This window comes from Phaethon lepturus, unplaced genomic scaffold (assembly GCF_000687285.1).
Source record: "Phaethon lepturus isolate BGI_N335 unplaced genomic scaffold, ASM68728v1 scaffold17280, whole genome shotgun sequence".
NCBI lineage: Eukaryota > Metazoa > Chordata > Aves > Phaethontiformes > Phaethontidae > Phaethon > Phaethon lepturus.
In genome coordinates, this window is record NW_010511362.1 from 44439 (window position 1) to 66825 (window position 22387).

The window sequence follows — 22387 nt, forward strand, 5'->3', positions numbered from 1 at the left end:
TTTACAATTTTCTTTAGTCAAAGTGTGGAGAAAGGGGAAAGGGAAGCGTCCTGGTTTTTTTTTCAGCATCACATTCCTGTGTTTTTCTTCAGCCTGGAAAATATATTAATGCTGGTGCTTTCCTCTCTGGAAACAAAGGAGCTAAACGGGACTGAGGAAGCAAGAAGTGGGAAGGAGGCTTGGGAATTCTAAAAGAAAGAGACTCGGGGCAGCTGGGATTTCCCTTTTCTTAAATGAAATCCCTGCCTGTGCGGGTAACTGGTAGAGCAAAAAGCCAGACCTGCAGGTAAATGGAGAAGCAGAGATTCCAAAGGAAATTTCCGCTGACTTCATCCTGCTTGTCAAGAAGGTGAAGAAGAAAGAAAGTTAAAAGGTACACGGGGAGACGGACAGGCTCTGGGACCTATTGGGCTGTGTAAAGATAAATCACTGGGCAGCAGCAAAGCTGTATGGCACTGGTCTCCTTTTAAAGGAAAAAAGACGTGAAACCTCGTCGCTGGAAGGGAACTTCCCCAAGAGTGTAAGTCTCAAGTCAAATTCTTGGCTTTCTGCTCTACGTGACGGACCCTTTCTCTGTGCGTGTTTGCCTGTGTGTATGTGAGAGTGTGAGAGAGAGAGAGAGGGAGAGAGAAAGATGCAGATCACAGTGTCCTTTTGGATAGACAGAGTCATATTACAGACGAATGATCTCATTTTTGCATAAAATGATCCATGTTGTGCTTTTCCAAAAATAACTGCAAACTGTACGAAGCCACCAGGGCAGGACTGAGGTGTAATCAGCACTTCCAAGCCACAAAAACCAGACAGCCTGTGCTCTGCTTTTGTTATCACTTGCGCAAGATATCATCATACTGTTAATCTACCTTTCCCGCTTTCTCCTCCTCCCTGCCAGCGGATTGCACCATGAACTGGAGGCCAGCTCTCAGCTTAGCCCTGCTGTGGGCAGCGTGGCTAGTGTGCGGCTCTGAGAAGATGGGGAGGCTACCGGAGAGAGGGAGCCATGGAGTCAGGAAAGTGGCCCTGGCTTACAGGGCTCCAAGCAGCCTCCTGAGAAGGTCTGGAGCATCCCTGAGGAATCTGAGCCCGAATCCCCAACACCCCATCACCAAGAGGGGTTCTTCAGTGCCTCCAAAGGCATCTGTCAATCTCCTGCAAGGGGAAGCGCGTTCCCAGGCCAGGGGCATGGGGACCAGAACGAGACGGGTACAGAGACTCACAGCTGCAGCCAAATACTCCAAGTCCGAGATGATTAAGGATGAAGGGATATCCTCTGCCTCACAGACACGAGTGGTACGTTTCCCTTCGGGGTCAAGTTCTCCCAATGTCCTGGCCAGCTTTGCTGGGAAAAATCGTGTGTGGGTCATTTCTGCCCCCCACGCCTCTGAGGGCTACTACCGGCTCATGATGAGCCTGCTGAAAAACGATGTTTACTGCGAACTGGCTGAGAGGCACATCCAGCAGATTGTGTTGTTCCATGAAGAAGGGGAAGAAGGGGGAAAAGTCAGAAGGATATCCAATGAAGGAAAAATCCTGGAGCAGCCACTAGATCCTGCCCTCATACCTAAGCTCATGAGCTTTCTGAAACTGGAGAAGGGGAAATTTGGCATGGTGCTGTTGAAGAAAACTCTGCAGGTGGAGGAAAGGTATCCTTATCCAGTCAGGCTAGAGGCCATGTATGAAGTTATTGATCAGAGCCCCATCAGAAAAATTGAGAAGATGAGACAGAAGGGCTTCATCCAGACTTGCAAAGCAGCTGGGGTGGAGGGACAAGTGGTTGAGGAAGGCAATAATGGGGGCAGCACCCAGCCTACCCCTGGTGGTGGACATGTCCAGGTGTCAGCAAGGAAGGAGGATCCAAGGAGGAGCAATAATCAGCCAACAAGGACCAAAACAGTGAGGAAACCAATGACAACCACGGTGGCCACACCTCTGCCTACAGTTAGGACCACTACCCTTCCTCCCACCACCACAACTACCCATGCCACCACCCGTGCAGTGACAACAGCAAGCCGGTCTACGACAACAACTACACTCCTCCCCACCACGCAGAGGACCTGGACCACAAAGTCACATTCCACCACAGAGTACCACAGGCTGCCAGTAGCCCCTGATGCCACCACACCACGAGTCACAGCCTCTGAGGATTTCTACTCTCCTGTGTGGAAGGCAAACCGCAGGGACCGGCAGCGCGGCCACCCAGAGAAACACCCGGCAGCCACACGGAAACCAAGCAAAGCCACCCGCTATGACAGTTTCACAGAAGTCCCAACAGCTCCCTCAGTGCACTACACGAAGGCAAATGTGGGTAGATTTAAAGATAACCGAACAGACAGGAAGGACTATAACCATAGGGACCTGAATGTCACACCAGGGCAACACAAACCAACTAAGACTAAACCACCAAAAAAGAAGGCCCAAGAAAAGATACTGAGCAATGAATATGAAGATAAATATGACCCAAGCAAGCCTTCTAGTTCCCATTTAGAGGAAGAAATTGCAGCGGCCAATATTCCCCCAAAGAAAGGAAAAGAATCAAAGAAGCATGAGCGAATGGATAAACCTGAGAAGAAGAAGAAGAAGGATAGATCTGACAAGCTGCAGAAGAGTGAGAAGCAGTCCAAGAAGGAGAAAGCTGAGAAAAAGAGCAAGCAGGACAAAGACCGTAGCAAAAAGAACAAGAAGGGGAGCAGGACTGAGAATGAGGATTTCCCCAAGCCCAACAAGAAACCTTTCCTACAGCCTCCCAGGAAATCCGTGACCGACCTCCTGGAATATTTTGAAGGCAAAAGGCGTCTCATTGTAAGTAACTCGTTCAACCAAATTTTATTACATAAATGGAGTCATACCTCCCTCCTAGTAGGTATGTGTGGAACAGAAAGTTTATGGTGGTTTTGCATTATTCTTTTTTGGTGCTTTTGTTTAAGAGGTAAAATTCTAGACCCAGACAATCATATCCAACAAGGAAGGTTTTGCAGCCTCGTGTTGGAAAACTTACATGCAGTATGAATATCAGTCAGACAGGAATTAGGCTAAAACGTCTTCCCAGTTGCTTCCACGAGCTGCCATATAGCCATCAGATTATTTTGTTTCCACTGGATCTGTAGGTGTCAGGCTCTGTATATTTGTGATCGATAAAATGAAGTTCCAGTGTGGATTACATCCCTTCATCGCTTTGGGGTACTTGCCAATGTTACCCCATTTCAATGCTCAGCATGTCCTGCCAGCTGGCACACCTGTTTTATATTGGTGCCGGTGTCCTAAAACTGGAAGCAAGCCAGGTGGTTTGGCAGTACTGCTCTGACTGAGGATATGCACAAAGGCGTATGATCAGATACCCTGAGGTAGGGTTGTTACATTTGCTAGTCTTTCTGATGGGAATTTGGCATTCAAATCTCCTAGACATCTTCGGAGATCCCATGCAAACTTCATTTTGTTTTCTTTTTTTCCCCCGCTGTTTTTATTAAACTATAACACTATGGCAGGTTTTCAAGTCTGAGAAACTCAGCATGGTCTGGAGTTACTTGTCCCAGGGTTTTAATAGTGTTGTATGTTTTTCCAACTACTTATCTAAAAAAACACTTCACCTGGGACAGGAAACACTTTTAGCTGTAGTACAAATGTTTTTTCTGGCAGATGGCACATACACTGAAAGGTACACTTTGAAAAACAGTTCTTTAAAAATATTATTGCGGGAGCTGGTTACTTGCAATTATTCCACTGCAAGCTGGCCTGTTTCACAGTTATTGTCCAATAGTCAGTGCCACAAACATAGCTTTGACTTTCATGCCCCATATTCCAATACAAATAGCTAAGATGCCAAACTAAGATTTCAACCATTGGAATTTAGTTAATTGTTCTGCTGATGATTCACAGACCTGAGCAGAAGCCAACTTTCTTCTCCCCCTCCCCATTCCAGTTGTAGGGGCTGTGCAGACCTAGCAGACTTGCATTCCCCAACATGATGGAAATGGAGAAGAGCCATATAATTGAAAATTTTGAACTTGACTGAATTTTGCAAATAATGCCTATTAGTTACTTGTTAACTAATAGTTAACCAAATTGAAAGCTTAGAGAGAGAAACTGCACAGAAGTTGGTAATCTTTGAAACTTGGTCATATACGTCAATGTTGTGGCTTCCAAAATACGTGCGGCATCAGGACAAATAAAAACAAATTTGAAAAAAAGAGACAAAAGCAGAGCTCACAGATGTCATGCTCTAATTCATTACACCAACACTGTCCTGGCGATGTAAAGGCTGGCCTGAAATTTGAACCTTCTGATACTAGGCCACCTCTCAGCTGGATCTCCAAGAAAAGGGTTGCACAATCTCAAGTTGTCAAGCCAAAACTCATGGAAGACAAATGATTATGCCACGCTGCACTTCACTTTTCCAGTATCTAATACCATCCTCAGCCTGCTTGCTCTGAAGTTTCTTGGAGAATAGGTTTGATTTGGTCATTAGTAAAAGCAGTGGCTGCACTCTACTCTCTCTTTGCCACGCATAGCACACGTGGAAACCAAAGAACTTCTCAAGCTTCTTTGAATCCACACACATGCTTATTTGCATCCCTTCCTACCAAACTCTTCAGCTCCCTTAGGGTCAGGCCTTCCAGGTAGATGAACTCTGCCATTCATGAGTCTTCAAACTGCCTCTCTAGAGAATTTGTCCACACTGATGCAGAATTGGCTCTTCCTGAGTTATTCCCCATTGCTTCGCTATTGTCTTTCAGCTGCTCTAATAGACTGGCTCCCTAGGGCATTGTTTCAGTTCCCTCACAAAAGTCTTTTGAGACAGATGTGGGTTTTTAAGTTCTAGACATCATTAAGGATTTCAGGTTTCAGTGTGAATTTCAAACATCCAGAATTGTGAGCACTATTCTGGGTTAAACTCAATTAATGACAAATATAGGACCCAGCTGCAGAAACTGAAAAAAATGTATGGGTTTTGCGTCCTGCAACCCCACCTCTCTATAGTGGGGCATTTATTGCAGTCTTACTAAAGTTTAGAAGCCTTGGCTCAGTGAGTTTGGGTTTTTTGTTTATTTCTCTGTGGCGATGAAATGCAGGCTGACAGTTTATATGTGATGCTCCATTTATACCCACATGCACATATACGCACATGCACATACACACATGTGCATGCAAATGCGGATAGATACGGTGTATATACTGCCTGGGTTAAAACAGGCCGAAGAACAAAGCTTTGATTTGAAGTTTGCTTTGCCTCTTAAACGTCCCCTGCTTTGCTCTACACGGTTTGATGAAGTAGATCAGCTGCAGACTCGACTGTGCGTTCCTGCTTAAGGCCTCCGAAACTAGGAGGAGAGTACAAACCAATGGTCTGGTTTTGATCTCAGTCCTCAAATCCTTTTCATGATCCTTTTTTCATTTGAAGCATTTCTACACAATTTAAAAGCATGTTACGTGTTATGGCCCAGAAATCAAATCCTCTTTGTATCTGACTCTCATTCACCTTCATGTCCCAATGCTGTAGTCATGCCAAGGGGCCTTTGCATAAATGAGAGTCAGATCTTATAAGCCCAGAAATGCCTCTTACATTTCAGTACACTGATGAACCGGATTTATGAGGAGTATATCATAAAAATCAGGCTCCAGGCCCTACAAACTTAAGACGACAGCTAGAAAATGATTGCACCTGTTACAGACTAAAGCATAAGTTTGCAACTGAAGGATTCTGGTGATTATTTATGACCTTAAACCATACAATTTGGATGCAGATTCCAACTCCCTTTGTGTTGGGGGATCGGTGGCAGGTGCTTGATTGCGGTTCACTGCTGCCGGTGAGAACGATTACGTTGCTAGAGCTGCAGCATTCCCCTCCACCTTCTGCTGGAAACTGCTGCCGAGGACCGCTGCTGTTGTTACACACACGCCTTCCCTGGAATATCTGCATCTCAGTCACCGAGGAAGGATCTAACTTGCGTGCTTTAAACTTTTAAAAAATTAAATCTTTGCAATTGTTAGGAGACTTTGAAATAAGTGCTATAAACTGTATAGAGGTTTTTATACTTTTGTTGTTCTCGTTGTTCCTCCTCCTGCTCTTCCCGCGTAGCCGTACCTTCTCAGCAAATGTCCCGTAAGACGTCAAAGTGGCTTAGAACAAACAAAAGCTAAATCAGCAATTTTCAGATGAGGTCACAGTGGCCTTAGCAAGTCTTCAAGGACTTTTTATATGGCCATCAGTTACGTATTCATGTAATAAGTATTCATGTAACCCTAGTTGTACTCTACCCCTTGACAGTCAAAACTGCCACCAGGAGCCCTGCCTGGACCATGGGATGAGGCCAGAGTGTTCCCAGTGCCCCCACTGTGAGTCAGTAGGGGGAATCCTAAATTCATGGCACCACTGAAGACTGTAAGGGAGATATGGCTGGATTGGCAGGGCAAGGGGTAATGGGAGAGTACATGGTTTTCTGTAAAATCCAGGGCCATTTCTTCTATCAGCACTGTGGCGGGGCAGCAGCGGAGCCGGTGCCACCAGCTGGCCGTGCTCCCTGAGGTTTTCCCCTGGCTGGCTGAACACCTTTGGGTCAGGCCTGGGCCTAAAGGTACAGTCCAACCACAAATCCATAAAATAAGGCTACAGAGCTGTTCAGCAGCTCTGTGGAAAAGAAAGCCCAGTTTGCAGACAGTGACTAGCTCTACTTCAGTAAAATATTTGTCTGCTTCATTCCTTATACTAAACAAGCTCTTTTGTCTCTGCCACCAACCAGCTGATCACGACCCCCAAGGCGGACAACAACATGTATGTACAGCAGCGAGACGAATATCTGGAAAGTTTCTGCAAGATGGCAACGAGGAAGATCTCAGTCATTACAATTTTTGGCACCATGAACAACAGCAGCATGAAAATTGACCACTTCCAGCTAGGTTCTTTTCTTTTTTTTTAACAATTTCTTTCCATCTCGTGGGGACAATACAGACAGCAAAGGGAGAAATCTCCCCAGCTCGGGTCAAAATCTAAGCAAGATCATTTGTTGTGGTCCAGTTGGACTTTCAAACCCATTCCTCTTCCTTCCATGCTAGTTACACCCCTTCTATATTTACATAGGTGTCTCTGGTATTTTCCCTGTTTAGGCTTCCAGTGCTGTAACTTGAGCACCTTCAGCTTGCTTTGTGGGAATACTTAAAGCCAGTAAAACAGTGAAAAGGCAGAAAAATGTGATGAAGGCATGAGACAGAAAGAGGAAGTTAGGCTCAGCTCTACCAATATCTTGAATACCAACCTCACTGTCTAACCAAATGGCTGCTCTAATACAATGCCCTCCCGCCCTTGGTTTTTGCAGGACATCAGCCATAAGTGGCTAGATACTGGCTAGTACAATTTAAACAATGCCTAAAGGAACTGGCTGCTGTCATGAAAGAGAGGAGACTGGAGGCAGGAAATGCAGAAGGGAACTGTTCGAGATTATATTAAAAACTTGACCCAAGTTACTCCTGTTTTGAAGTTCAACATCATTATCTCCCTGCTCTGCCATTTTCTCATGCCTTTGCACTCCTCACAAGGTCATGGAAAAAGCTTCATTTTGCAGGGGCACGCACTGGCTAAACCCAGGACAGAGAGAAGCGTGCTAGTTAGACCCCCTGCTGTGAGTTCCTTTCCTTCCCAGGATCAGCTTTCCTAGACGTAAGAGCTGATTTTGATATGTACTCAAAGTGAGTATTCTCCTCCACAGCAAGGGGAGGCCCAGGCACACTTTCCCCTCTGTACTGGTAGGCAGATATTAATTTAGAAGTTTTCAACCATAGCTTCTAGGTATGGACAACTTTACAGATTTGCACCAGCATACCCGATATTAAAAGGTCTACCATTTTAAGTACTATCGCCTCTCTTTACCCATAAAGCAAGATACCCATCAGTGTGACTGCTTATTGCTGGCTCTTGTAAAGATGTTCACCTCACTGAAGCCGGAGGTTTTGGAGGTACTATAAATGAGACTATGAACGACTTGAAAAGTAGCTCATTCAGCCATATTTAGTACTATCTTCTTTACATACAGAGTTCCCATATAGATGGGCGATACTGGGCATCCATCTCTCTTAGGTGGCTTTGAAACAACTGGTGTCAGTGTTCTGGTCCTGGGAAGGCACCCTCCAAACCCAGTGAGAACCTTTTCTTTCATAACAGTAGAGTTTGGACAGAGACTTCAGGTCCCAGTCCAGGAAAGCACTTAAGCTTAGGTGTCTCTTGAATAATGTAAACAATCTCATTGCTGTCTGCGTCTAAAGGTTAACATCACTGTGAATGCTTTGTTGGATGAAGGCAAAGAAATAGTAGAAGAGCTGCTAGTTTTGCTTATAAGTCCATTGCATCTTTCCTCTCAAAGTTCATCTGGTTTTACCAGACCTTGGGATGACCTGTGTAATGGAACAGAAAGCTCAGGACCACACCAGCTCCAGGGTATTTCAGGTCTGGCATACAACAGGCCAGAAGATCACAAATTTATATCTGGCTTCCACCCATGCCTCTACTACTCTGAGGCAGAGGACCTAGCAGGGGACCAGGAGCCTTGTATCCCTGTATGACAGCGAGTCACAAATCCTGCCAGACTGTCCGTTTGCGCACCTCCTTGACAAATCTGGAGCGGTACAGGATTTTCCACATCAGGCCAAGGTTACTCAAGGTCACTTTTTGTGTACCTAGACCCATCTGCCTGTCAGTGGCCTGTTTAGGATTATATTTAGCTCCAGTCTGGCTAATAAACAGACATTCACTCTAACATAAGCCATATTCTTTCAGCCTGCTCCAAACTTAACCTACACCCAAACTTTCCCCAAACCACACAAGTGTATGTAACAACTGAATTCTCACGGGAGGAATGAACTTGTTGAAGAAAAGCAGGAGACTTAGAAGGGTGTAAACTAAACCTTACATGAAGTTTGCCTTATATTTTTGCTCAAAACACCAAATCCTGAGCTTTTTAGAAGTCTAAATAATACAAACGTCTTTCTATTCTACCTCCCCTTCTCCTCTACCCTTCCTGCTTGCATGGCCTCTTCATGGCTCACTCTCTGTCAGCATCAAAGGCAGCAAAAGCTCCTAAGAAACATTTTGTTCACAGTGTTTATGCTGTAGTTGGGAGACTGAGAACCCAGTCTGTTGAGGTATACTTGTAGTGCTGCATCTTGGGACTGAGATGCAAACGGCAACGACAGAAAAGTCCACAGGAAAGACTTTTCACTTGAAATTTCAAACACATTTAGAAGTACTGAATGAAAGAGAGCTCATTAACACGGTTTAGCCAAGATCAGCTCATACTGGAACCGAAGAGCATTTCCCAGTTTCCCACCGGAATACACAAAAGCTGAGTGTCACTGCAGAGGTCTCCTCTTCACCTTGAGCTAGCCATGGGGTCTCTTTTCCCCAGCTCATGGGAACAGGGCTTTAGTCAACTAAACACCCGCCCCAGGCTACCTACCTTACAATCAAAGCCAACACCTAATCTGTTAGTTAGGCCACTGTACTGCCACAACAAACTGCTGAACTTCTTTGCAACCTCGTTTGAATTATTTGTAAAAAGTAACTCATCTTCCCCGACTATCTAGCTGCTGAAGATGTACAAAGAGAAGCTTCCACACTTTTTCAGTGACCTTTCTAGAAAGAGCAAAGAGAGCGAGGACTTTGCAGGTAGCAGCAGACAGTCTCCACTCCCATTGCTCTTCTTGTTGATCCCAGGTGTCCTTTATGACGTGGAGGTCACAAGTAGTGAATTGGAAAGAGGTGATTAGATTAACATTTTTTTTTCACACTGGAAATCACTTCCAAGTTCGAAAGGCAGGCCAGCCTTTGCGGCATTATTTCTTTTTCCCCTGAAACATTTTTCTGTATCACGCTTGTAATCCAATTTTCTTCTTTACGTTGTAAGATTTGAAAGAAAATCTCCTAACAACAAAACTCTAAAACGCTCTCTTCATGTTGATATCTACAGTTTTAAAGTGGAAGAGTGCCAGGGTCAGCTGGTCTAAGGTACTGCACCATACAGCTGTTTTCCATCACATTTCATACTAGCATCTTTTTCATTATTCTATCTCTGTATAGGCCAATGAGATAGTCTTTGCTTTTGTAGGGCATTGTTTGCAGGCATAAGTATGAATTTTTGGTCTATGTTTTAATGGTCATGCTTGCCATTAGCAACATGTAAATCTCACTTATGAAGCACTGATTTACATATGTTTTCCAAAGTGAATAACCAGTTAGCACATCCAGCAACACATCTAATGGTGAATTTATAACATTGCCTATAACTCTTTACAAAACTTTCAGCTGAGGTACATATAATCATGTAAAACCACATAAATTACGTGTATAGCTTGATTAGTATAAGCAAATTTTAACATTTGCTGGTTTCATTTTTTTTCTGTAAGAAGCAGGTCCAAGGTGTGAAACCTAAAGGTCAGGATCTGATTCAGACATTTTCCCAAAGTTTTAATTCAGAAATTTCGCTCAGTCTATTACATAGATTGGACCCACCGCAAAATTTGAATCAGATTAGTATGCTCCTTAAAGGCTATGGATGTTAAGAAAATTATTTAAAATGCCTTATTATATAATGAATAAAATCTTTTCTGTTGCTTTGTGCTCAACTCCTCCTGTGGAGCAGAGGACTGGAAAGTTGTACCTCTGGATTCTTGCTCTTGATCTGCTGTCATGTCTCTGCTTGACTTCAGGCAGGACACTTAAGCCATGGCTAGGATTTCTACACGAGGATATGAATATTTACATTCATAGTGCTGTCATAGGGCATAAGCAAGTAACGTTTGCAGGCAGCTCGTTGGTGCCCAGGTGCCATTTCATTTCACGTGTGATTTAGCCTGTGTTTAGTCTCCCAGGCGCACAGTTGCGTGCGGAGGCCTGTCCCAGCGTCGTTGCAGTTGTATAACGCTGTGCTGGACGCTACAGCTGAGGCTGAGCTGATGAGCTTCAGGACTTGGCCCTAATACACCCTGGTTCCAGGGTACCTCGGTACCTTCACAGGCTTGTCTTGCACATGCTTCAAATCTCTGTCTTCAGAGGTCTTTTTCTCCTCAAGCGTTTCTGAATGTTTTCTTAGGGTAGAGCAGTGAGTAGGTACACGTCATTCTCAAAACTTAAGTTTTTTCCTGTCAGGGTACTAGAATGGGCAATGAACATCAGCAAGCAGATGGAGGAGGAGTGCCACAGCAGGGTACGTAGAGAGAGGTGAAGAGCTAGGATTGCAGTATTCAAGACACATTAAACAGTTCCTGGTTTCTTGTAGTCACTAAACCTCCCACGTAATTTTTTAAGACTGGAAAGACTAACTCTAGTGTCCTGGCCAACCTTAAGCAGTTCTAGCTATATTTTACTGACCCAAATTCACTATGTTGTTTCATTTGGATGCAGTGCTTTCCAGCTCCTGTCCTAAATTGTTGAACAGTTTCTATTTTCTATTCCAGAAGTGACTGCATTTCAGGAGCTGGTGAAATGATTAGTAGGTGCATATACACGTACAAGCATATTGAAAAAATATAAAAGATGTTTCCAGGAAAGATCAGGCAAACAAGAGTTTTCAACAGCAAGCAGAAGTGTTGAATACTGAAGTGCATGTGCCCTAGGATACACTGGTTTTCAAAAAATACTGGGATTGAACACTGGACAGTTAAAAACATAGTGCCATACTGTTTATTAATATCTTGTCTATGCAACAGGAAGAGGCCTTCTGGGAAATTAATTTCTCCCTTTCTTTCAAGGTGAAATTAAAGGCAGAGTGCTGTGTGATTCCATGACTCTTTTATTTCTCCTTTGTCTCACATTAAGATAATGAAAAGCCCATGAAAGTGATAGAGGATGAAGATCTTGTGGACCAGCAGCTCATCAGTGAGTTAAGGAAAGAGTATGGGATGACCTACAATGACTTCTTCATGGTGCTGACGGACACTGACATGAAGGTCAAGGTGAGGGTTTTGACTCTTTGAAAGAAAAGACATTGGAAAAATATGAAAAACTTGAAAAAATTTAGGAAATTACACATACAAGCTTGCATGTGAGGCACATAAGAGACTAATGCAGGACTTGGTCATTGCTGGAGGACAAGAAAAAGGACAGTAAGAGAAACTTTCAGGAATTAGGTAGCTAACTTCATTTTCTGCAGTTAGGGGATTTCAGGAATTGTGGGTTTCTGCTGTGATGGTGAGCTGACACCACAGGGACAGGAACCCCCACCTGCAGGGGTTTTGATGTTGTACCTGGCATTCTAAAACACACAGTTTGGCTGCTCGGGGGGATGACAGCACATTGCATATGGACAATGCTCTAGTTGAATAGTCTTACAAAAGAATATAATGACACTTTGTTGCCTGCAGTGGCCTGGCCTTATCACATTGGGCAAATACTGAAAACATGCCACTTCCAAAGAGCAGTCTGACTGCAAAACCAATAATATTTTTCATGGTTTCTAATCTGTTTTAGGCCTTGTTACCTATGTGTAAACAGGAATACTTGAATCTCTATATATCCTACAGTGCTGTTATACATGCAGAAAGACTGCTAATATGTGCATCCTTTTATCCATCTGTTCTTTCTTCCTAACAGCAATACTATGAAGTACCCATAGCAATGAAGTCCGTGTTTGATTTGATCGATACCTTCCAGTCACGAATTAAAGACATGGAAAGACAGAAAAAAGAGGGCATTGTCTGCAAAGAAGATAAGAAGCAATCCCTTGAGAGCTTCTTATCCAGGTATTACCTTCTGTTCTTATCTACTGTTAATTCTAATAGTTATTGTCTTATTGGAAAAATACCCATCCAACTATTTCTGTGATTTTTTTAATACAGATTTCTCAGCATTTACAGTGTTAAGCAAATACAGAGATGTAGCCATAGCTGCATGCAGTCTTGTACAGAGCACTGGCAGTCAGGATGCATGTTGTGTTTTCTGACTGACTGCATGTTCTTTGGACACTAACTTTCTGTACCTCCATACCCCCATCATGACATGGGGATAGTAATGCTGATTTGCATTAGAAGAGCAAATAAGGATTAATTCACAGATGTTAGCTCAGTGTTTTGAATGTATGAAGCACAGTGTTTATGTGTTTCAATCATCAACCATCACAATCTCATTAATCCCATTCTAATCCCTTCCATGTAGCTTGAAGCAGTAATTAATTTTCTGTAACTTCCTTCTTATACTCCTTGAGATAACAGTTGGTCTTTGCCAGTATTAGTCATGCATATTACTAAAGGTCTTGCAGATGTCTCTTGCAAAATGTTTGAGATCTTCTGCAGAAAGACAGTTTTCTTTATGCAATCTCTATACGCCATGTTACTGCTCCACCTGCAAAACCTGGATTCCAGGAAATAAACATGTCTGTACTGTGGGAATTCAGATCCACAGAAGAGCTGTGCAGCTATAGTCCTCTCTGTTACGGGATAGTTTACATGAAATTAAGGCTACCCCGTCACTCTAGGCTTTACCAGTTACTACTGCATCCCCTTCACCTACTGTCAGAATCCATGGGAATACACTGCTACTGCCAGATGGCTGTAAAAATAACTGAGGCGGCGTGATGGATTATGACTTGAGGGGAAAAGGAGCAACAGGTAAATGGGTAGGTTGTTGGTTCATAAACATTTTAAAATTCAATGGCCACTTCAACAGATAGAGAACCTTTAACAAGATCCACCCCACCCACTTCACCACCTCCTGTTTAGGTGTCAGTGATTCATCCTCAAGACCACCAAGAAGAACCACAGTTTGGAAACAGCTGACTAGCACAAGAAAGAGCTTGTATGCTCTTGTATGACAGGCCCCAAATCCTTCTTTGCTTGCAAACAGCCCTACTAATAAACACACATTAGAAAAACAGGCAGGAAAAACGCAGAATGTTGCATCTATAAACAGAACCACAGCTGCACAGAATGTATTTGTTGTCTGTGAAACAAGCATCAGGCTTTGAATACCAGGTGAACTTCACTAGCCACATTAACTGGTCAGATTCCCAGCAAGATTCATGCCAGCTTTGTCCAAGATTATCTTCCCAGACGAACAGGAGTCCAGGCATCATATCCCTTGTGTTGCTCATGGGGAAGGTCAGTTATAATAATGCAAATATTGTTCTTAACAAGCCTGGCTGGCGTGAAAGGAGACCATGAGAGACAGAGCTGGCATAAGTAATGCTTAAAAGCCACATGTATCAGAAGATCATTGAGTTTGGGCGGGTGGGGTGGTCCCCCCTGTAAGATCAAGACACTGGCTGTGCTGCTCTCTGGGCTCGCAAACAAGAATGAGATGCAAACTTGGCAGAAGAGGAAGAACGGATGCACGCACGGGAGGGTCTGGCAGATCCATCAGGGCAGGAGTATTGGCCTATGGCTTCTGATGTCAGAAATAAGGCATAAATCTGCACATTAGTGATGGCAAGCTAACAGCTGTGAGGGACCAACTGAATTAATTTCTCGGTGGGATGTAGCCCCAGACAAGCACAGCAGGTATAGGGATTGCCTGGGGCAGGGGGATAAACAGCTTGAGTGACTTTCAAACGTTTTCAGCTCTGTGCATGTCCAAAGGACATAGTCAAAAAGCCATAAAGGAACTACAGTATTTTAAAGCAGGTCACAGATAAGATTCCATCCTGATTTATGCCTTAGGCAAACTACAATCCGGTGTTTACATTCTCGGTCATTGTTTATAGGTAGCCAGGTGCTTTTGCTATACAAAATATCACAAAGATTATTTTTCCCTCATTTTCAGAATAACAACACAAAATTTTCCCTCTTTCCTTCATGTCACATATGCGATTCTTAATGCTTCTCGTTCCTATTCACATACCTGTGTACACACGCCCATATCTCTTTTCTGTTCCTCCTGGGCAAGATTAAAATTAGGATGCTTTGCTTTTCAGGGATTTACTTTTTTAATTCTAAAAATACACACAGTATCAGTTAAGAAGACAAAGACATCATCAGCCCCTGTTCTTTCAGCAACTTCTTATGTGACTTTGAGCAAGCCCCATCATATTTTCTGCTTCTCTCAAGTGGAACAGAATTGACCCATTACATTAGCCTTTATTTTGAGATCTTCACATGGTGCTGCAGAAAGTCAGACTATTATTATAACAGAGTAACAGCTGCATCCATTTAAAAGATCATTTCCTGCTATAAAAATATCCCTGCAGCTTTGCAAATTCCTTTAAATCTGATTTATTTAGGTTTAATGGAGAAGTACCTTTATTCAAAAAAGGAGTTGTTTGGAGAGTATCAGAAACTCTTATAATTAGAATTTTTAAAGGTTTCAAGCATTGCCTTTCTTTGAGAGGACAACAGAACGTGCTCCTTGTGCAAAAGTTTGGTTAGATGGGGCATCTCATACTAAAGAAAACTCAAAGATTTATCTTATTGCCCATGCATGCCTTATATAGCCACAGGCTCACACAGCCACACACACGCAAACAAGCTCAGATTTAAAGCCATGTTAAAGGTATTTTGAGCAAGTGTGGTGTAGAAGAAAAAGAGGTCAGTGAGTATTTACACAGAAGTATGAGTTATGTCTGAAATGAAGATACACCCTAATTCTCAGACAGCCCTTGGACTGCAAAATAACTGTGCAGTTCCAGCAGTGGTGAATGACGCAAAAGCTAAATGTCTAGTGAGGAATTCTACAGGAATCTTTCTTTCCCTTGAATATACACTTCTCAGCATTGTTATAACTACTGGAGGGGGCTTTGAGCAAAGATCTTAAGCTTTGCAGTGTTTGTTTGGCAAAGCAGAGAAACTGCAGATGTTTCTTTGAGAGTTTTGGAGTTCTAAAATTCAAAACAGGCTTTATCCTCTCCCAGTGATGGATAGAACTGGGAAGATCTCCCATCCAGCTGTTACTTAAAAGTTGTGAGAGGTATGATGTATCTCAGCCTACAGAGAACAAAAGTGCTGAGAGGACTCGAGTCACATGTCATGACTGTGCCCTGTCGCACTCTCTTTTCTTTCCAGGTTCCGATGGAGAAGGCGGCTGGTGGTGATCTCTGCTCCCAGTGATGAAGACTGGGCTTATTCCCAGCAGCTTGCTGCTCTCAGTGGACAAGCCTGCAATTTTGGTGAGTCAAAAGAAATTATACTCTTGCTCCCCAAAACCACATCCTTCCTAAGTGATGTGATGGATTCCTTTGCTCAAGTCTGAACCTAGACAGTCTGAGGAGACTGTTATATGTTATATATGTCTATACGTTATATATGTTATGTATAATTTCTATTACTCCAAATAGAAATGGAAAATATTGTGCTAAGCAGGTAGAACAGCACACCCTAAGACAGCTAAACAAACTGTGCCCTGGAATCATTTGTGTGATGCAGAAAAGGTTAGCACTCCAAAGCTTCTCTTTGGGCTTGTACTTGAGGAGATCAATAGTATTTTCTTTTTCTTACTGCACAAATTAACAACATAAGTACAATGCTTTGGGAAGGGCAGATACTCTTATACCCAGCTCAGAACAGGGACAGATATCAGGGAGCTGCATGGACATCAGGTTTTTTTCTTTTGCTTCCTGCTTCATTGCCAAAACCTGTGAAAATATTAACGGCAGTGCTTTAACCTAATAAGGACCCTCCCAGCCCCCTAACTAGGTACTTAAGATCCAACTATGTAGTGGAGAGAGATGGGCTCCTCCAGACAGCAATTAAGAGCAAGACCCAGAAACACTCTTCTGTCTTTCCATGATGAAACCCTGAGAGACTTACTCTTTAACATAGGTTCCTAGCACTACAAGTACCATACAGGGCCTAGACCTGACTCCTACAACAGAATGAAAAGGGTCTCATTCCAAAGCCACTTTTTCAATACATTTCAGTTATACCTGGCAATCTGCACAGTATCACTGCTACACTGTCTGTTTATTCATAATCACCTGGCTTTCAATCAGAGCATCAGCATCATCTCATTGGGTAACTACCAAAGTAAACTGTGACATGGACCACTGCAAAATGCTTTCTGAAGAACGGGGTGTGACCAAAACAGTTAATTCTCCCCACCCTTTTTTAGGGACAGTTTGAAGGAGATCCAGTGAGTTCCTAAAGCACTTGTCCTCTATGTGTGTTTTAACTAAGTGGTATGTTTCCAAGTATCTTACCTCCAAGTTGTAAAAGCAGTTACATCAGAGATTTTGTAGATCATGCAGACTCATGTTATACAAAGTTTCTACAGCCCCTAAGGTCTTTCTTCAAAGCAGAGGCATCAGTCCATGCGTCTGCCCAGAACAAATGAAAGGAGTGAACGCCTGTCCCAAGCCATTCCCCGCAGTCATTTGGAGTTTAACTGCAATAGGTTATATTGCCTCCAAATACTCTGTTGCTGTGTGTATGACAAAAGCTTTACTAATGAAGAAAACAGTGCAGAGATATTCTGAATTTGGGGAATGGCCTCTGTAGTTTACTGGTGTGCTTGATGCTTGTATCCCTATGCTACAGAACCACACCAAATGCTGTTGTCCTTGGGACAATAGCAACAGCTTTTATGCATTCAACATGCATATATTCAACATGCTAGTTTATCCCCATGTTTGGGACAGGTGATACGACTGGCAGAGACTTCAAAGAATTCAGTAACTCTTCTTCCTAGAGGGCTGCTGAGACTGGCCCCTCAGTTAGCGTGCACAGAGCTGGCTGATTAAACTGAATCTGCCTGAGAACGAGCAGAAAGAACTGGTCTGACCAAAACGTTCTTCATTTCCTCCACAGGTCTGCGCCATATAACAATCCTCAAATTGCTAGGACTTGGAGAAGATATTGGTGGTGTCTTAGAGTTGTATCCAATTAATGGTAAGTGACTGTTTCTAGTTTCTTCAGTACTACCCACAAAGGGCATTACACAGCACTGAGTGTTTCTTTGTTGTAATTTCTTTAGAGGGATGGGTATGACTGTGGTTTTCTCTTTTGTTTCTTTTAAGAAACAAGATGACAAAAAAGCAAACCATAAGTTTTCTTGGTGTTCTTGTGCTAAACATTATATAGCTTCTTCAGGATAGAAAAGCCCAGTTATCATCTGAAAGTCATCTCACATCTTTATCTCCCACCTAAGCATACAGTCCCAAGTACACTCCTCTGCCTGCCTTGCTGTCAAAGACAAAGGGATGTCTGTGCCTTTTACATGCTCAAGAGTTTGCAGGGCTAATAGAACATAGACTCAGCAGCTTCCCTTATACAGGTCCCTCATTCATCTTCATAGAATGGTTCGGGCTGGAAAGGGCCTTTTAAAGATCACCTGTTCCAACACCCTTGCCATAAGCAGGGACATCTTTCACTGGATCAGGTTGCTCAAAACCCCACCCAAACTGACCTTGAACACTTCCAGTGACATGGCATCTAAAATTTCTCTCTGAAACCTGTTCCAGTGTCTCACCACCCTCATCTTAAAAAAGCTCTTCCTTTTATCCAATCTAAATATACCCTCTTGTGGTTGAAAACCATTATCCTTATCCTTTGTCCTGTCTCTATGGGCCCTGGTTAAAAGTCTTTCTCCACCTTTCTTATAAGGTCCCTTTAAGTATTCCACTTGCATGCCAGCAGGCTGCTTCAAGTAGCTGTCCTTAGGAGATCTCACTGTTGGTGTATTTCAAATGCTACAGGTTCCTCTACTGCCTCCATCAGTGGAGGGACGAAGACAGGAAGGAGCTTATTTATCCCATTGCTGTTGCTACAGCTCTGTACATAAAAGCATCTTAGTCCTTCTACCGCATATAGACGCAAGTCCATGCCTAAGAAAGAATATGAACAGAGGAAGCAGATGCCATATTTTTGCCGTCAACACTCTTGCAGCCTCCACTTACTTTTCATTGAAGGACTTCATTACCTTGGTTATAGTTCCCATTTATTAAGATCAATGGATCAATTTACTTGCCTAATCTCCTTTTGAATTCATGTTACCTTCTAGCATGTAGACCTCTCCCAGCCCATTTATTTTACAGACTACAGAGTCTTTATTTACTTTGTCAATTCTCATACAGAGTTTATTCCAAACCTATGATCAACCTTGTTGCCTTTCTGACTTTTTTTTCCCAGTTCTACTTTTTTTCTTTGTTTTTTTGAGATGAGAGAATCAGAATTGCATGCAGAGTTCCAGATGCTCACAAACTACGTTTCCATAGTGGCATAAGAATACTTTGGTTTGGTTTTTATTATTTTCTTCATGGTTTATAACATCTGTTTTGGCTTTTGACCATTAGTGAGCACTGAACTAGCCTTTCATGAAAATCTCTTTCATAGCCCTAAGATCTCATTGCCAAGTGGTAAGGGTCAGACTTCACCATTTCTTATGTGGAGTTAGCAAAATTTTCACCACGTGCATCACTTCAATTTGAACACAATTTCTTCCATCATTTTATTGACCAGTCACACAGCCTTACAAGGGTTCACAATCATCCTCTGCCCTCTGAGTACCTCCACATCCTCAGTTCCATACCTCACCTCCATGCTCATACCTTATGTGCATTGTTTACAAATACATTGAACAGCACTAGCCTCAGTGAAAACAACTGTGGGACTTCGCTGGTGACTTCTCCTCCACTCTAGGAACTGATCATTCACTCCCATCTTGTTTCCACCTTTCAACCAACGTATCAAGGTTCCTTTTGAAGCCTTCATGAAATCCAGATAGCCTATATCAGCCATACCACCCTTAGCCACCTGCCTACTGAACTCCTTCAGAGAACCTCAACAGGTTTGTAAGGCAGGATTCCACTTTGTAAGAGTCCTGATGCCAAGCCAACTACATATAAGTCTATGTATATATACATATATATATGTATAGGTGTCCACTGATCCTAGCTGTCTTATACTTTCTACTCATTTACCCAGCACAGACTTCACACTTAAAAGCCTGGAGTTCACCAGATTTACATTAGAACACATATCTTAAAGTGGACATCCTACCTACCACATCCCGTACCTCGCATACCATGACAGTTCAAGAGTGAGGCTCTATACTGCTATTAATGACTGAGCAAATTTATCCTGCAATCCTTCACACTATCATGCTTCAACTCCAATGATTTCTTTCACTGTGACTGTTTTTCACACATGCCTTCTGCATCATGCAAACCAGTGACCCAAGCTGCATAGAAGCCAAAATGCATGTGTGACAAAAAGGTGTGCCACACTCTAGTAGCTTCAGCCTAAGAATAAAGGCAAGCTTACTAAACCTAACAAACTGTTAAAAATACATGTCTGGTTCACAGTGGAGGAGTTTCTTTTCGGAACTAGGAAATCCTGAATTTGTAAATAACAAGAATCTTACATTGCCAACTAGTGGACTGTATCCTATCTCATGTTGCTAACTTGCTTACGTACAAACCATTATCATTGTCTAAACTAAATATCAATGCTGTTTTTATGTGATCACTTTCTAGGAAGCTCTACTGTAGACCGAGAAGATATCCCAGCTAATTTGGTGAAAGACATTCGAAATTATTTCCAAATTAGCCCAGAATATTTCTCCATGCTTCTCGTGGGGAAAGATGGAAACGTCAAATCCTGGTATCCTTCTCCAATGTGGTCTATGGCGATTGTGTATGATCTGATTGATTCCATGCAGCTTCGGCGACAGGAAATGACGATTCAGCAATCACTCGGCATGCAGTGCCCAGATGATGAGTATGGTGGGTATGGTTACCATAGCTATCACCAGGGATACCAGGAAGGTTACCAAGATGACTACCGTCACCACGGAAGTTACCACCATGGATACCCATACTGAAAAGAGCAACTTGGCCTCCGACTGCCCCGTGTCTATCTTCTAATCGCTATCCAAGCAATAGGTGGCCAGTTGCAGAAAGTCTTCCCAGGCCACCTAGATACCCATGCCTCGTTCTTCCACTGTGCAATCAAGGGACTTTGGTCATTTGCCTTCTCAAAAACGCAGAAGCCTTTACAGTGAAGCAATTCAAACCAGTAGTATTGAAGCTTTAAACAATAAAGATTCCTTTATATTTTTAAACCTTTTTAAACAAAGGGCATCAGCAGGTGCTGTTTATATTAAAACCAAACAAAAAAATCCCGCAGCCCCAGTCCATAGACACTACTGTAGGGCAGGACACAAACTGTCCAATAAATATTGCAATGCTCTTTTTAGTATTTTTTTCTAAGGAGAAAAACTTGGCTTATTTCTTTCTAAGGAGAAAAAAAAAAAAGTATATTTATTGGAAAGTGAGATTGCATTGTGCTCATGAAGACAAGCAAGGAGTCACACTTCAGGACTTCCCCAGAAAAGGAAAATTTAAGAAAGAAGCATGGGGCAGGCTCTTTAATAATAACAAAAATAATAAAATCCTTTTGAAGTACCTTCTCTAAAAAGACAGCAGCCCTTCTACAGTGCATTAATATTGTAATTAGCTGACTTTATCGATGAAAATAAGAATTTATGGCTACTGCAGGGGTTTTTCCAATACAATACAATACAAAGATCTTAACTACAAAGCTTGCTGCATGGCCATTTATTCTTTTAATTGAGGTCCCTGTTCTCTTAGGTCCTGCCCACCTGACAGTTAAATCCAAGCTAATGAGAGCTAAGTGGAAACACCAACCATAGTTAGCATTGTCTGAAATACAGAAAATGGAAAAGCATTATTTTCATCAGGAAAAAAAGGAAAAAATTCTCATTCACGTATATTTTAAATGAGTTGTAACTAGCTCTCTATAATAATGTTTTTAATTAAACTATTGCTCTAAATTTCAAATTTCCTTCTACCTTTTCTTCTCCTCATATCCTCCCCCATGAAAAAACCCACAATCTAGACTAAATGTTTATAAAACTATTTGGGAGTAATTTGATCTGCTACTAAACCGGCTCTATTTCTGACACACTTCCTGAAATGGTTTTCTTCTCCCTTCTCATTGGTGTCTTTGAGCATTGGATCTGTTGCACCACTCTACACCTACTGAAATCAGTGGCAGGAACTGCACGCATAGCCATGCTTTCAACACCATTTGGGTTAGATTTCTAAACATTAAAGACTCAGCAGACAGATTTAGGAATATCCTGAAGTGAAGGTATCATACAAGCCTTCATAGTGGCACAGTGGTCACTGCTAATATTGAAGGCATGCCTGACCAGTCACATTTCTTTTTATAATCTGTGACATGGGTGTACATGCCATGTATAGATACACGCAATAGGGCACTCTTACTAGGTTTTGCCATCACAGCAGTAGCACAGGAATAGGGAGAAGCTACAGCTCTTAGCTGGCCAGAGCATGCCCTACAGTTTGAGTTTTAGCATTTTCCTGATTTTTTTTTTTTTTGGCCCAGACGAAAACAGAACTGGGTAAAGCAAGAAGTTCACTCAAAACCAGATGCTTTCTTCAGAAACTTAGTCACAAAAGGTCAGACCTTGCTTGCCCTTCTGAATGTCAGAAGGTCAGAC

General features: G+C 42.6%; 1 protein-coding gene across 1 annotated transcript; it reads left to right on the forward strand.

Moving 5' to 3' along the window:
• The first annotated feature begins 901 nt into the window (after positions 1-901).
• CCDC80 (coiled-coil domain containing 80) lies at positions 902-21115 on the forward strand. Its single transcript, XM_010283798.1, has 7 exons — positions 902-2799; positions 6735-6891; positions 11798-11934; positions 12572-12720; positions 15970-16073; positions 17710-17790; positions 20376-21115. The coding sequence occupies exons 1-7, from the start codon at positions 904-906 to the stop codon at positions 20720-20722; spliced, it is 2871 nt and encodes a 956-aa protein (XP_010282100.1). The 5' UTR covers positions 902-903; the 3' UTR covers positions 20723-21115.
• Positions 21116-22387: the final 1272 nt, after the last annotated feature.

Excerpts from the sequence above, each read along its gene's own strand:
- CCDC80 (XM_010283798.1), top strand. The coding sequence starts at position 904 with ATGAACTGGAGGCCAGCTCTCAGCTTAGCCCTGCTGTGGGCAGCGTGG. Across the intron at positions 11,935-12,571 it reads ACACTGACATGAAGGTCAAG|CAATACTATGAAGTACCCAT; the intron begins GTGAGGGTTTTG and ends TCTTCCTAACAG. Across the intron at positions 16,074-17,709 it reads TGGACAAGCCTGCAATTTTG|GTCTGCGCCATATAACAATC; the intron begins GTGAGTCAAAAG and ends TTTCCTCCACAG.